The 16,456-nt window shown below is 44.5% G+C and overlaps 1 protein-coding gene across 2 annotated transcripts in view; it reads right to left on the reverse strand.

The window, feature by feature from the left end:
- Window positions 1-16,456, reverse strand: part of ITGA8 (integrin subunit alpha 8) — a 181,183-nt gene that overhangs the window by 109,560 nt on the left and 55,167 nt on the right. For both annotated transcript variants that reach the window (XM_084858984.1, XM_084858985.1), the window contains exons 12-13: window positions 11,772-11,977; window positions 10,142-10,333 (exon numbers count right to left, since the gene is read on the reverse strand). In XM_084858984.1, the coding sequence (XP_084715110.1) occupies window positions 10,142-10,333; window positions 11,772-11,977 (398 nt within the window). The remainder of the gene's footprint in view (window positions 1-10,141; window positions 10,334-11,771; window positions 11,978-16,456) is intronic.

A 16,456-nucleotide genomic window follows, 5' to 3' on the forward strand; every position in this document is an offset into this window, starting at 1 on the left:
TAGCTATTTATCTTATTTACTTGTCAAGAATTCAGTCACATGTCTGCACCTAATCAGAAGTTGGGGAATGAAGCGGAGAAGTGAAATTCTCCTTACCATTGCCAGGGTGATCTAAATGACTGGTTTACTAAATGTTTACATGTACACAGTTATAAGTTACCACCTTGGAAATGGCTGTCTGTATGCACACAGTTCCATGTCAAACACATCATGGCAAGGAGGAGACCCACCTGGCCTCAAAGAGATCAGGCAAAGAGGGAGCAGCTGCAGGGAGCTTGCTTCACCCTTCCCTGCCAGAAAGAACACCTATGAGATCTTTGAAACTAAGAACTAATGCCTGAGATTTGCTTTTTTTCCTCCTCCCTCCCTCCCAAACCCTTTTCCTTTTGTGTTGTGCCTTTTTGATGTAAGCCTGAGGGCAGGGACTGTCTTAATACTGGTCTTTTTAAACTGCTCTGGGAGCCTTTTTCGGCTGAGGAGTTGGATAAAAATGCTGTAAATAAATAAATAAACTCAAGGTGACTTGATCTGAGTTGCCATGAGTGGCATCTAGCAGCTTGCCACATCAGCAATGCTACTTTGGTTCACCTGGAAAGTAATATTGGCTAGCCAGAGGCCATTAAGTACTAGTTCCCGACAATGCTGTGCACTACTTATGCCCTCTGCCAGTCTCACCTTCCCCACCACTTTCCAGTATAGCAAGTGGTGGTGTGATACCAGGTAAATTTTCCTCCTCCTCCTCCAAATAAATGTATATCCTGTTCTTTTACTGAAAGTATACGGAGCAGCATACAGTATACTCATAAAACCATAATGCAATTACTAAAAAGTGTGAATACAACACCAAATTCTAAAAGCAGTAACAAAGAACATAATACAACCATCTCTTAAAAAAAAAAACACACCTTACTTCAGCAAGGGTACAAATGTTACCTATTTAAACTGGCAGCAATAAAACCTGGTGTCACACATTAAAAGCCCATTGAAATAAAAGTGTCTTCCATTTCAAAAGAGACCCAGAGGGAGCCTGAACAATTTCACCTCAGAGAGAATTCCAGAGCTGAAGCACCACCACAAAAAAGGCCCGGTCTCCTGTGATCGTTCGCCAAATCTCCTGACATGGCACTGAGAACAAGGCCTGCGGCATTGATTTTAATTCCTGCACAGGCAAGCAGTCCCTAAAGTCACCTGGTCCTAAGCCATTTAGGGCTTTAAAAGCTAAAATCAGCACTTTGAATTGAGTCCAGAAGCAAACAGGAAACCAGTGGAGCTTCTGTAAGATCAGAGTTATGTGATCCAACCTGTGAGCGCCGGGTAAAAGTCTGACCATTGCATTTTGGACCAACAGAAGAATCCAGTCTGGAGGTAACTGAAGCAAGGGTGATTGAAACCAAGTCTACCTTGTCTAGGAGAGGCTATGGCTGGTGTGTCAGCTGATGCTATAAAAGTCACCCCTAGCAAACACTGCCACCTGAGCATCCAGGGATAGTGACAGGTCAAGGAGTACTTACAAGCTACATAATTGTTTTTTCAAGGGACATGGAACCGAACAGCTTGAACCACCTCGACCAGATCACCAGTGTTCTTGTGCCTCCATCTTGTCTGGATTAAGTTTCAGATTGTGAGCTCCATCCACCCTTGAACTGATTCCAGATGTCTTCAGTATCAGAGGCAGTAAGCCTTTGTATACCAGTTGCTGGGGAACACAACTGGGAGGGTGTTATTGCACCCATGTCCTGCTTGCGGTTCTCCCACAGGCCGCTAGGTGGCTGCTGTGTGAACAGAATGCTGGACAAGATGGGCCTCTGGTCTGATCCAGCATATCTCGTTTTATGTTCTTATGCCAGTTTATCGCTTCCACTGCCTTTCTGGGATACGAGAACAGCAGCCACATCATGTTTGCAACACTCTCCCAAAATGTGGAAATATATGGCATTTTCTAGTTCTATAAATCAGAGCAGTACAGCATTTGCAAACAATTCGGCAATGAACTGGATGGTGACAAGCCAAATTGTAAGCTATTGGCTCCGATCCACTGACTAACCCGCAGCCACAACATATCCCTTATCAAACACTGTCTTAATTTTCTTTTCCATTCTTTCTCTCCCTTGTCTTGAATATTTTTCCTGAATGGATTCCATAAGATTTATAATAGCTTGGTTAAAACTTTGGTAAGTGTAGAATTGTTGGCCCCTAGCTTGCAAGTCTCCACGTACTTCATATTTTTCAAATTCCCTGTAACTAAGTAGCAGGAGGGGTTTCTTCCTGCTGTAGACCTTGATGTACTTAACAGATGGAACCATCAAAGAACAGTATTTTAAAAAGAGATGGCAAGATTAGTCACTTTTAAGGGATTGTTTCCCATTTCCCACAGCAACTGCTTTCTTAAAACATCGCTATAATTGTCAGTCACCCTATAAACATAAATCTAGAATGATGAAAATCAAGTTCAAACCAAACCTATACTGTGGTATGGAGACCCACTGAGATGAAGTGTAGGCTACAGGTGTGTGTGTGTGTGTGCCTGTGTGTGTGAGAGAGCGTGTGTGTGTGTGAGTGAAAAAGATACTGTGTGTGTGTGAGACAGAGAGAGAGAGCGAGAGAGCGAGAGAGAGAGAGAATATGAGAGGGGGGGGAGAGACATAAAAGTCTTAGACAAGGCATCTTCAGTGGTACCCCATAGCCTGGAAAAACTGGGGCATAAAAACAGAATTCTCTCACATTCTGCCTGCTCTGACCTTCTTGGCCATTCTGTGCAAACTGAAAATAGTCATGCGGTGGGGCCCCTTTCTCTCTCCTGGTATTGGGGCCAGTGGCAGATGCCACACCTTGCCACACTAAACCCTCACAAGGTTATTTCTTGGTTAAGTGGCCATTCAGTCTGAACACCACCATGGGGAAATTCTATTACCATGTGGGCTTCACACTTTCAGTGCTCTCATACATCCCAGACATGGTGACAGGACAGTTCACATGTACACCAAGAGCATGGCATTGCCCAACCCTACCACTTTTGTCATTAAATGGTGGAACAAGTGTTCAGCTTTTAGGGGAAAACAAGATAAATATCCCAACAAATAACTATAAGGAATTCAGGAGAGAAGTATATATGTATTTCTTTGAAGAGTGAACAGACAGGATATTGTATATACTACCTCAGCCTACAAAGCTAATGTGCCAGATTTTTTTTTAAAGGATCTTTTGCTCATTAAATTCATATTAGAAATGTAAGTGATGGGCACAATCCATCCACCTGTGTGCAAGAATAGTGGAGCTCAAGTCATGTAGCAAGATGGCCAGGTAATTCTGAGGGAGGGGCACATGGACCTCTCATTCCAGATAAATGGCTGCATACATTGGGAATGTGTGCCCAGTAGGGATGTACGAAAGTCACTTACCTTTTTGCAGATGTGATTCGCAGTGGGGGGGGAGGCACGCCGTCCCTCCCCCCGGAATCCTCGACGGGGGGGGAGGCAATCCGGTCCTCCTCCCCAGAATCCTGCCCAGCCGGCTCCGCTCCGCGGCGGTTCCGCAGAGCAGCTGGCCAGGGCCGTCCGCAGCCGGAGTTCTGGCTGCGGACGGGCTGCTGCGGACGCAAATGGCGGCCGCTGTAGCGGCCGCCATTTGCATCCAGCCAGGCTGCTATGATAGGCTACGTAAGTATTTATGTAGCCTATCATGGCAGGCCAAAAAATAAAAACAGCGTATGCAAATGGCGGCGGCTACGGCGGCTGCCATTTGCGTTCCATATTTTTCACCGTTTTAGCCTACGTAAATATTTACGTAGGCTATTACGGCGAAAAAAAGGGAACACAAATAGCGTAGTGGGCGCTATTTGCGTTCCTTCCCCCCCCCGCCATAATAGCTTATGTAAATATTTACGAAGGCTAAAACGGCAGGAAAAAAAGGAACACAAATGGCACCCACTATGCTATTTGCGTTCCCCTTTTCTTTGCCGTAATAGCCTACATAAATATTTATGTAGGCTAAAACAGCGGGAAAAAAGGGAACGCAAATGGCGGCTGCTGTAGCCGCTGCCATTTGTGTATGCGGTTTTTTGGGGTTTTTTTTTGGCTTGCCGTGATAGGCTACGTAAATACTTACATAGCCTATCACGGCAAACAGCAGGATGCAAATGGCGGCTGTGGCAGCCGGTCGAAAGACCAGCCGCCACTGGAGCCGCCGCTGCCAGAACATTCGCCCCAGGTAAGCTTCGTCCCGGGGGGGGATTCCGCGGGGGGGCGGGGGGTGGGAGGCCATTCCGCCATGGGTTTCGGGGGGCTGAATGCCAGTGCATTCGGCCTCACTGAAATCCGTGGCGGAATTCTCCGCCATCCCTAGTGCCCAACCAAGGCCCAAAGGGACAGAGGGGTTAAAGGGCTCTATTGAGTACGACAGGGATCCCCTCTGACATGTACAGCAGGATTGTGCCCTTAATATTTAATTACCTAGATCAAACATGTCTTTGGAGAAAGGGCTGACCGCACTGACCCCCCCGACCCCGACCCCACCCTTCAACCATCAGTCTTCATCTCACATGTGGTGGGCTGTGCATACCCAGAGACATGTTTAGGGCATGAACTTGACCGTGTTGAAAGTTTCTAAACAAAATCCCTAACAAGCAGCAATATCAAAAGTAATGGCATTCAATTATTCTTCAGAAATTAGTTGGAGATTTTTTTTCTTTTTAGCTCCCTAGCACATTCAATAGCAAGAATGGACACCATGAAGTTGAATCATTCAGGTATTTGCATTCAGTACTGTGTCAGGTTTTTTATTTTAGCACTTAATGAAAATATGATACAGAGTCCAGATTAAAAAGAAGCAGCAGCTGATTCTGAAGGTTTAATGCCTCTCCAAAACCTTCATAATGTTCAGAATTAAGAGGAAAACTCCACCACCACATGCATATTCTAATCAGCATACTTGACCTTGGTTTCTGCTTCAAGTTAATTTTCAAGGCAGATGTTGATGTTAAATTCTTAAGCAGAAGAAAATAAATTATCCACTAAGCACAGTTATATCTGTTAATTCTGAAAGATACATCTACTTAAGTTCTTCAAACTCAATCACAACTTGGAAGATTTTGTTTCAAAATATTGTAAGGCTGTTGTCCTCAAACCATCTATTTTAATTTTCATTGGCATAAGCAACTCCACTGGAAACCAACAGCATGTTTTAAAATGGAATGGCAGATTTCTTCCCCCGCGGCCATGTCCACCCTGTCCCCAGAATAATATTTATTTATTTATTTATTTATTTATTTTCATTTCTATACCACCCAATAGCTGAAGCTCTCTGGGCGGTTCACAAAAATTAAAACCAAATGGCACACAATAAAACAATTTAAAATATATAGAACGTTAAAACCACAATATAACAATGCAACCACAATGAAACCTAGCAGCAGTGCAGGAATTTAAAATTAGGGATGTACGAAAGTCACTTACCTGTTCGCGGATTATGCTGATGCTGGGGGGGAGGCGCTCTGTCCCTCCCCCCGAAATTCTGGCCGGGGGGGGAGGCGCTCCATCCCTCCCCCCCCCGAATCCTGGCCGGCCAGCTCCGCTCCGCAGGGATTCTGTGGAGCTGCCGGCCGGCTCCGCCAGCGGCCGGACATCCGGCCGCTGGCTAGCAGGGACACAAATGGCAGCGGCCATAGCCGCCGCCGTTTGCGTCCCTGCTGTCAGCCGTGATAGGCTACATAAATGTTTATGTAGCCTATCACGGCTGATTAAAAAACAAAACAAAAAACGTGCATACGCAAATAGTGTAGACGTTATGCTATTTGCGTTCCCCTTATTTTCGCCGTAGTCTACGTAATGTTTACGTAGACTAAGCCGTGCCAAAATAAGGAACGCAAATGTCAGCACCCATGGGCGCCGCCATTTGCATACGCGCGTTTTTTTTTTAATCAGCCGTGATAGGCTACGTAAACATTTACGTAGCCTATCACGGCGTTTTTTAAAATTTAGCCATGATAGGCTACATAAATCTTTATGTAGCCTATCACTTTTTTTGTTTTTTTTAAAGTTGGAAATGGCGGCGGTGGCAGCCGGTCAGAAGACCGGCCGCCGCTGCCGCCGCCGAACTGCCACCAGAGCCGCTGCTGGAGCCGCCGCCGCCAGGAAGATCCGCCCCAGGTAAGTCCCATCCCGGGGGGGGGGCAGGGGAGCGGGGGGCTATTCCGCCACCGATTTCGGGGGGCCGAATGCGCTGGCATTCGGCCTCCCCGAGATCCGTGGCGGAACTTTCGTACATCCCTATTTAAAATACAGATTTAAAATAGCAAAGCTAAAAGTCTAGAAAGCTAAAATGCTAAAATGCTAGGGAAAATAAAAAGGTCTTCATCTGGCACCGAAAGGAATACAATGTAGGTGCCAGGCGAACCTCACTAGGGAGCTCATTCCACAGCTGGGGTGCCACAGCAGAAAAAACCCTCCTCCTAGTAGCCACCTGCCTCACTTCCTTTGGCAGGGGCTCACAGAGAAGGGCCAAGCCGTTAAGGGCTTTAAATGTTAATATCAGCACTTTGAAATGGGCCCAGAAATGGACTGGCAGCTGGTGCAACTGAAAAAGTATTATAAAACTTTAAAAATGGGAAGGGCTTTAAGGTACAAGTCTAAAATTAGGATTGTTGCCTGTTTAAAGAAATCTTAATTAAAAAAAAACTTTCAATTTAATCTGCACAAATCTGTATATGAAAAAATACACTACTGAATAAAAAGCAAACTTTTTCAAAATCAAAATGTATCTTAATCAAAATGTATCTTAGCAGGCACCATGTCTGAAGAATCATTCCCTCATGCTTTGGAGGAGGGGTGGGGAACTTGTGGCCCTCCAGATGTTGCTGGACTACAACTCCCATCACCCCTGGCCATTGGCTATGCTGACTGGGGAATTGAGAATTCAAGTCCAACATCATCTGGAGGGCCATGAATTGCCCTTGCTACTTGAGACAGAAGGGGAAGTGTCTCTTCTGAGAGGATGCCTTCCATCTATAGTTTTGTCAATATCTGAAATAAAATAATTAACTTATTTTTTAATTGCTGCCCATTTAACTGGGGGAAAATTTTCAATGGATGAAGAGGGTTTAAAATGAATCATCTAATGGATTAATTGCACTGCAGTCCTACTTAAAATAACAACTTATTTCATTATAAAATTAAAGATGGTTTAAAATGATGTGTCGATATAGATGAGAGCTGTCAATATAGATGAGATGAGAAACAGGTCCTATAAAAATTAAGTTAATTAATGACTGAAGAAGAAAAGTGGACTCATCCAGCAAACGACTCTATAAAGGCTTACCTCTTGAAAAAAGAAAGAAAGAACAAAAGCTGTGGTTGTAGAAATATTTGTACTGAGATAGAAATATTTATATGGGGATGGGGATAGTGATAGATAGATAGATAGATAGATAGATAGATAGATAGATAGATAGATAGAGATAGATAGATGATAGATAGATAGAAATACAATAAAGACTGCAGCCAGAGATTTGTAACCACAAAAAACTGCAATGTAATATTCTTAAAAATGAATATAGCAACCTTGTGTCTACAGTCACATTGCATGAACACTGGAAACTGGAAAAGGTTCAGAGGAGGGCAACGAAGATGATCAGGGGACTGGAAACAAAGCCCTATGAGGAGAGACGGAAAGAACTGGGCATGTTTAACCTTGAGAAGAGAAGACTGTGGGGAGATATGATAGCACTCTTCAAGTACTTGAAAGGTGGTCACAGAGAGGAAAGCCAGGATCTCTTCTTGATCATCCCAGAGTGCAGGACACGGAATCATGGGCTCAAGTTACAGGAAGCCAGATTCCAGCTGAACATCAGGAAAAACTTCCTGTTAGAGCAACACGGCAATGGAACCAATTCCCTAGGGAGGTGGTGGGCTCTCCCATGCTGGAAGCATTCAAGACGAGGCTGGACAGACATCTGTCAGAGTTGCTTTGACTTAGATTCCTGCATTGAGCAGGGGGTTAGACTCGATGGTCTTATAGGCCCCTTCCAACCCTACTGTTCTGTGATTCTATGATCTCTGTAGCCTCTTTAAAAAAAATAAGTTAGGAGATCTGATTTATCTCCCACATAAAATGTTGCTTGGCCCCAAGTCCCACAAAGTTCAGTGGAACTTGGATCCAAGGAAGTATGCTGAAGACTCTGCCTTTGTAGCTTTAAAGACCCCCCAAAGGGGATAAAAACACCCCACATTTTTATCCTCCTTTTCTTCCTTTTTCCAAAGTCAATGTGGATGAGGACACAAAACTACAACCCCAGCCAGCTGGATTAAGGCAAACAAGGAGGAGGGAGAAAAATAGTCACTGTAAACCATCACAAAACGTAAACTATCCAAAAACATTAGTACAGTAGGTTAATAGAGCACAGTGGCAAAGATATTCCAGAATGTTCATCCAGAATTCTCCCGTTAATTACAACAGGGCTTATGCCAGCAAAACAATCTAAGGCTTGGACTACAGCAGTTCTACTGTGCGGGTTATATTACGAATGCCGAAAGCCTTCCCCAGTCCCGACAAAGAGAAATGTTGTGGTCTGCCGTATGCTTGATCCCAGAGGAGGAGGAAAATGGAGAGAATCAAATTAAAATGATGTTATGCATTTAGACTACAGATGGTGCTGGAACGCTGCCCCAAACTGGATAAGCTCCGCTTCAAAAATTAAAGAGTGAAAGCTCCAATAGTGAAGCGGTGTTGATAAATACCAGATGACATCAGAAAAATATTAATCGTTAAGGGAAAACATTCACAACCAAACTAATTAAGGAAGAAAGATCAGGTAAGCAATGGAGGAATATTTATAACTAAAAGAACCACCTCTCCCTCTTGTGTGTGTGTGTGTGTGTGTGTGTGTGCGCGCGCGTGCATGTGTGTTTCTAATAACTAATTAATGGGTTGGATCCAGATATGGTTTAGTCCTACTGAAATTTATGGGAGAAATTAGTCATGACTAACTTAAGTCCCACTGATTCCATTGGGACTAAACTGTGACTAACTTAGTCTGGATTCAACCCAATATATAAATAATGCTTTCCCCAAGTGCTCTAAGTGTGTTTTATGTTATCTTAGTAATCCTTAGAACATCCAGTCAAGGTAGGGTGACATTATTATTGCTTCCCTTGTACATATTGGTGTGTGTGTGTGTGTGTGTGTGTGTGTGCGCGCGCATGTGCGTGTGCGCGCAGGGGGTGGGGGGTGGGGGGAGCTCAGGTAGGAAGAGATGTTTCTCTACACCATGCAGTGACTTCATTGGTCAGGAAACTTTCCACTCAGATCTTATCTCCTTAAACATAGCGCTAAGCTACTCTGTAGCGACTTCTACTTTGTAGTAGCTTAACATCAGACTTCCCCAACCTAGTGCCCTCCCAGGTGTTTTTGACTTCAGCTCCCATCAGCCCCAGCCAGAACTGCAAATGCTTGGGAATGCTGGGAGTTGGAAGTCCAAAACATTGGGAGGGCAGTAGGTTGGGGAAGGCTGCTTCACATTCACAGTTGGAGAAACCATATTCAAACAAAACGTTAAGTACCACAACTACAAATACAAAGGTACCAGCCTCTTCATATATAAAGCAGCAGGATTCAAAATGGTAGGACAATACCATTTCTGCTACTTCTGAACTGTAACTTTTTAATTGTTTTCATTGTTGATGTCTTTGTTTTATTTTATAGCCACAATTTTATATCCTTTAGTCACAATGGGAATCTTCAGAATCAAGATGGGATAAATTAATATTTTAAATAACAAACAAAAAATCAGAAGAAAGCCATCCAAGGTGCAGTAAAACAACTCGTTTGTTCAGATTTTTGACAGAGAACAGAAGGGTTAATCATTCCTCTCCACCACCACCCCCTTTCTTTTTTCTTCGTTAACAATTCAGGTGTTTTATGTTACTGTATCTGTTTCAGCCTTTCTTGCATTGTGGATGATTTCTCAGGACAGGAAAGGGAGTATTTGTTTTGTCCAACTCCAAATTCTCAGGGAAGCCAAGCAAGGACTACACACAAAAGCAAAGTCTATTCTATATTTTGACCCCTGCTTTCAAAAAGAACTGTTTAGGAGTGATGAATTTTCCAGGGGAAGAAGGGATGAAATCCCCTGTCTTGTGAAGAACCTTACCTGGGTAATCATTCTTGTCTATGTCAGAGTCTCCTCTTAGTGTAAAACCAAATCCCGCAGGCATAGACTGGGAGGCCCACATGCCACGGAGAACCTGGGAAGGGTTAGAATTTAACCCATTGCTGACTCCATTGTATATGAGGACTTTCCCCCTTCTATCTTCTCCTGCAAATGGTGCACCTATTGCGATGTCTGCAAAACAACGAGGAGAGAGATAGCAAGGTTACAAGGACAAGTGATTTAATTCCTTACAGGAAGGAAGATCGGAGTGGCTGTCTGAAATTAGGTGGGGCCCTTTTCAGGAACATTTCTCGTCTTCATGAAACATTTTCTTTTCTTGGTCAATTTTTCACAGCACTTTTTGAAAGTGTATCCAACAGTTTACAAGTGGGTGGGTATCATGGGGGGAAGAGGGAATGCATCTCCATCTCCAAAGTAACTGGGCCAGCACTCCCTCACCTGGACCCAGGTGCATGGAGTCAGTTAGTTGGGAAAGTACAGAGGTGGGGATGTGCCTTTGACATACATTTGCACATCTCATTGAAAGTAACGCATTTCCTATGGACAGCATCCACATACAGGTGCACATCTAATGGCAGATGTAATCCATCTTCCCTGCATTACATAGGAAGCAGCCTTATACTGAGTCAGACCATCGGCCCATCTAACCCAGTATTGTTGACACCGACTGGCAGCGCCTCTCCAGGGTTTCAGGCAGGATTCTCTCCTAGCCCTACCTGGGGATGCCAGGGATTGAACAGGGACAATCTGCACACAAAGCAGCCACTCTGCCAGCGAGCCATGGCCCCTGCCCTGCCCTGCTCTTTTGAAAGGAAGCCCTTTCCTTCATGCCCTGCTCATCACAGCTGCTGGATGGTATGTTTTGAGGGAATGGAAGGGGCCCTTGGGAAGAGATGGTGGTGGTGGTGGTGGTGTGCTAGTAGAGAAGCATTTGGAAAGGCTGAGATTTCTCTGGGAAAAAGGCTAAAAAACCCTCACTCTGGAGGGCACAAGTTTGGGGGAAGCTACCCTAAGGTCTGTTGTCCAGCAGGACCAAGCACTGGGAAGGAGGAAAGTGCTGAGGAGAGTTCAGATATATTTTTTCCATTCAATCCGAGAGATTCCTCTATAAAAGATTTTAAAATCCCTTGTTTTTCTTGTTAATCATCCCTTCATTTGCTCCCAGTCATCTCTTTTAAACATTTTTTTAACCTCCTGGATGCTTTTTTCTTCCAGATCAGCATCAGCAGAAAGCAATGAGAAATGTATAATCTGAATAAATTTGGTGAACTGAAATTTACAAATGAGGAGTCACTGGTTGTTCCTGCTTTTCTGTTTGAAAGCGTTGGCAATTCCACCGTCCAATCCGAGGCCCATCCAGATTGTGAATCTGAGACACACCCACCCACATGGGCAGAGCACATCACCTTTCCATGATGATGTTGAATGTGGTGAAGTCATCACATATTCACTTTTGGGGAGGAAAGAGCCATCTGTTATGCTCTTGGCTCAATATCAATACATAGTTTTTTTTCATTGCAAAGCAAACTGTCTTTGCAACTGAACCATTCCCATATTCAGTGACCTGAGTAATTTGTCTTCATGCTCTATAGAAGTCATGATATCTTACCATTATATCCATCCTGGTTCAGATCTCCAAGATGTGCAATGGCACTGCCGAATCTACCAAACACCTCAGTGCCAGACAGTGTCTGTGCTTCTCTGAAGAGTAGGGAACTCTCTTGCAGATAGAGATACACCTGTCCAACTTCTTTAGGGTTGCTCTCAAATTCACGTTCCATAAAGAGTGGAGCACCAACAAGGATGTCATCCAACCTGGTGGGGGGAAACAAAGGAGAGGGTCAATCCAAAATTCAGAGGACTCCCTTTTTTTGTATTAATAACATGCATGGTTTGACAAAGCATACACAGGCAACAGTAGTTTATGAAGCTGGTTTGTTTCAATGAACCATAGTTAAGGTTAACCACCATTTCAGGATTAGATGCGATTCTCAACTGTGATGAACTGAAAATGGAAGTGAACATTCATTCATTCATTCATTCATTTAAAATTTCTAGGCTGTGTTTTAAGGCAAGAGTCCTTCCAAGGCAGCTTACACAACAACATTTTTTTTACTATACAGTAACACCCGCCCATACAGTGATAAAAGAGCAAACAATTGCAGCTAAAAACCCAGAACAATCCAATAAAACATAATGAGGAAACAGTCAGAGAAAAGAAGTAGGTCTTCAGAGGCCTCCTAAAAGCTTGCAATGATGGGCCTGACGAACCCCCAGTTCAACCCATTCCAGAGGTGTGGGGCCACTGTGGAAAAGGTGCTTGCCCATGTAACTTCCTTCAAAGGTGGGCAAGTGAGAAGGGCCTCTGTTGCTGATCTTAAAAGTGCAGCCAGGCTGAAATGGGTGAAGGTGGTCCTTCAAGCCATCTCTTTCTCGCAGCCATGACAAAGGAGGAGAACATAAAAACATAAGAAGAGCCCTGCTGGATCAGACCAAGGGTCCATCCAGTCCAGCATTCTGTTCGCACAGTGGCTAACCAGGTGCCCATAGGAAACCCATGAGTGCAACAGCACCCTCCCACCCATGTTTCCCAGCAACTCGTGTACACAGGCAGACTGACTCTGATACTGGAGGTAGCATTTAGCCATCAGGACTGGTAGCCATTGATCGCTGAGAGAGGGGAGGAGGGAGTGCACAAGCCCAAGACTTTGCGTGTAACACCAAATCACAGTTTAACATTTACATCTAAATCAGGCCATCGCCAGCAAATGTGTTTGCCCTGTATGGAGCTCAGATTTGATACTGATAACTCTGGTGCTTGCACATATAATCGCCCCGGAAGTCCCCTACGCAAAATGTCTGGACTGCAGGGGGATTGAGAGGGAACTCTGGGGAAGCAGAGGGAATGGCCCTGTGGCACCAGTACTTGGGCCCGGGCCAGGCCCGGCACATGGGGATGGACTGTCCCCTTGCATCGAGATCCTCTCCTCTGATTCTATGAGCTCCTACACCAGTGCAACAACTCATTATTATCAGGCTGTTCTTCTCATTGCTTAAGACCTTTGCTGCATTTTGTTTGCCATGTCCTAATTCGGATAACAAAAACAATGATGTCAATTCCACTGCTATTTGTTTTCTCCGCCCCCCACTCAGCCCCTCCTTAAGCGTTCAAACAGTGCGTGGGGAGTTGTATGTTTTAAAACATCTGTTTGCAGTAGAAGTGAACATTTCTGCTTGTCTTCAGTTATAAATAGGTTCGTCTTTTGAGCCAAACTCAAGCAAAAAAAAAGCAAGTGGGCCGAGAAACAATGCCACAGCCCATTCAATAGTAATAGAAGGGTTCAATCCACAGTGGTGCTTGACTGTTGTGTGGCTTTCACGGCTGCACCATGACAGTGCATTCATGCACCATAAATCAAAGTATTTGTTTGTTCCTGTGCATTCACATCAGGCGTGGCACGGTGACTTCCTCTTTAATAAAACGGCATTCAAAAGCACAAGCTGACCACCTGCTGAAATTTTATGCAATTCTTTTGTGTGCTGCTGGGCAGTTAACAGCAGGAGCAGAGAGCAGCATCGGGAGGTTAGAGCCTAAGTATTTGAGGCTTTGATATAATAACAAATAGAAGATTGCGAATGCATTTTTATTAGGCACGGGGTTTAACCTAGCATAAATCATTCTCCTCTGCACTACAAATCTTGGGCATAAATTGCTCCCCAATGGCTGCCACACATTTTGCAGTTGCTGGTGTCTGTCTATTTAAAACAGCACTGAGCAACTGTGGGACCTGGGCAATCTGTACTTTGCATGGTTAGCTGTTAAGGTTACTACTGCAGCTCAGTGGTAGATAGGGATGGGTGAACTCCCCCTGTCCGCACCATGCACCGCTTGCCGAACCCCAGCTGCTCAACCCTGCTCGCCACATGCATTATGCCTGTAATGTCACCTGTAATGTCGCATAAACAAGCCTCTTAACGGACAACATTTATGTTAAATCGGCACTTACAGAAAAGGTCAAGTTGCCATTTTGGGCAGAATGGTGGCTTGGTGGAGCAGCGGGGCCCACATGGAGAGCTGCTGCCAGTCAGTGTACACTAGCCTTCCCCAGATGTGTTTAAATACAATTCCCATCATCCCCAGGCTGGGAATGATGAGAGTTACAGTCCAATGCATCTGGAGGGCATCAGGTTGGGAAGCCTGGTGTAGACAGTGCTGAGCTATATGAAGCATTGGCCTGACTAAGGAAGCCTATGTTCCTATCAACGAACCCAGTGTTCCTATCAACCAAAATCCAATCCAGAATCTCTCATTTTTGAGGTGGAGGAGCAGGGGAAAATACTTAAGAAAATATTTTGTCCATGTTCCTGTTTTTCTCAAACCTATTAAAAGAATCAGGTCTCAGATCTCTATCCACTCCCATCTCCAGCTGCGTAAGAATTCCTTACAGATCTATCTACAGTCTTCCCCACTGCGACTGTTGTTAGTCAGGCAGCTACTGTTTTCGGAGAGCTTCTCCAGATCAAAGTAGATAGGGGATGAACTGGTTGAACTGGGAGCTGGCCATAGAACAGGAAGGAGTGAAAACATCACATGGCCTGAGTTGAGCTGGGGAGGTGGGATGGAAATTAGAACTGTGTTTTTTATTTTGTTGGGAGGGAATGCAGTAGAGTTTTTATCTTGATACTTTGAGGTTTGCTATTTTAGAGTTTTTCTTGTTTTCTTGTTTTAAGTTTTAACATTTATCTTGCCTTTGAGAGAGAGAAATTTAAACAAATACATGTGCAGAATTTTCATTTTAGAAACCAAAGGCAATTCTTAAAGCTCAAGAATTACACCCCTGCTTGATTTAAACTTTCTAAATCAGGGGTGCATAACCGCTTGGGGCTTCTTCACACAGAGCTTTTTATCCTGCTATGGAGATTGCTCACTCACGGAAGTTTACGGGCCTTTTAGATGACATTGTGAACCTCCAGGGCATCTCCTGCACTATATGACCTTTATCCCGTTTTTAAAGAGATCGGAGATAATTAGCTATCAAATTACCCCACTGTGTTCTGCTTGGGTCCCCTCTGAAAAAGGAAAAGCCACAAGAAGAGGAGCTAGACCAATGAAACCTATGGAAGACTCAGATAAGGGGGAGAAGGAGGGTGGAAAGGAAGCATTTGTAAAGGGAGTCCGTTGTGATCCTGCATTTAAAACGGGAGGAGAAAGCCCTGTTTTAAATGTGGGATTTTAGGCTGGTGCAGACATGCTCTATGAGCCCAAGAGCCGAATTCCATTTCAGAGAAGCTCTTAGGGGCCACGTTCCAGTGGTGGGCGAGGCCAAAGGCAAATGTGGCAGGGCCAGAGGCACAAGGATGTGGGGCCAAAGTACCAAAAATGCCAGCATATTGTGCCTGAAAGTTCTTCTTGCCAGTCACTAAGCCTGAGGAGAGGCATCTCAACCTTTTAGAATGGGGGGGGGGACTGCACAGAAGCTAGGAAACCACCAAATGACTGGTGGCTGGGGGAAAGGGGGTGGGACCAAGAGAAGGGGTGTGGCCTTCTGTGGGATCCTGGAGGGCCGGATTTGGCTCCTGGGCCTGAGGTTCTGCACCCCTGTTCTAAATAGTAAATCATATAACTAATATAAGTTCTTCTCAAATGTATTATTTGGGCATATTTCCTACTCATCCTACACTCCCAGTTTTAAGAGGCTAAGGCTGCCTTTACACTAAAGAAACTCGCCGCAGTCCTTCCATTATGGAGCCTTTCGTGTTTATTGCAGACTCCCAGATAGTGACCTTGTGATTGCTGAGAGGGGAAGCTTTTAATTTTCAAGGTTCCATAGAGATAAATGAAACAGCACCATCTAGTGATAGTTTTAATAGCATAACAATCTGAGGGTTTTTTGATACCTCATTTTCCCCAGATCTTTTAAACATGGAATAACCTGGAAATACCTCTGGATGTGCCCTGGAGGAAGACAACATCATGAAAAGGACCCGCAAATTTCCATGAGTGAGCAATCTCAATAGCAGGATAAAAGCTCTGTGTGAAGGAGCCCCAAATGAGCATGTCTGCTGGGGGGATACAGTAGGAAGCATTCAGCTTCTAAATGAAATGGTTAAAAAAATTGAAGAGAGAGTGCTCAAAATGGTGCAGGCATGCTAGGAGGAATGAGTTGGTTGTCTTCAGTGGTGTGCCCTGGGCTTTAGCCAATAGATCCTCTGACACTGGTGCCATGTGGCTTTCCAAACTTCAGAGGACATATCAGCTGTGTGGGGTGGAGTGAAGATGCGTATTGCTGACCA

Source organism: Heloderma suspectum, chromosome 5, assembly GCF_057233095.1.
Source record: "Heloderma suspectum isolate Gila_16-S chromosome 5, 16-S_ref, whole genome shotgun sequence".
NCBI classification, from domain to species: Eukaryota; Metazoa; Chordata; class Lepidosauria; order Squamata; family Helodermatidae; genus Heloderma; species Heloderma suspectum.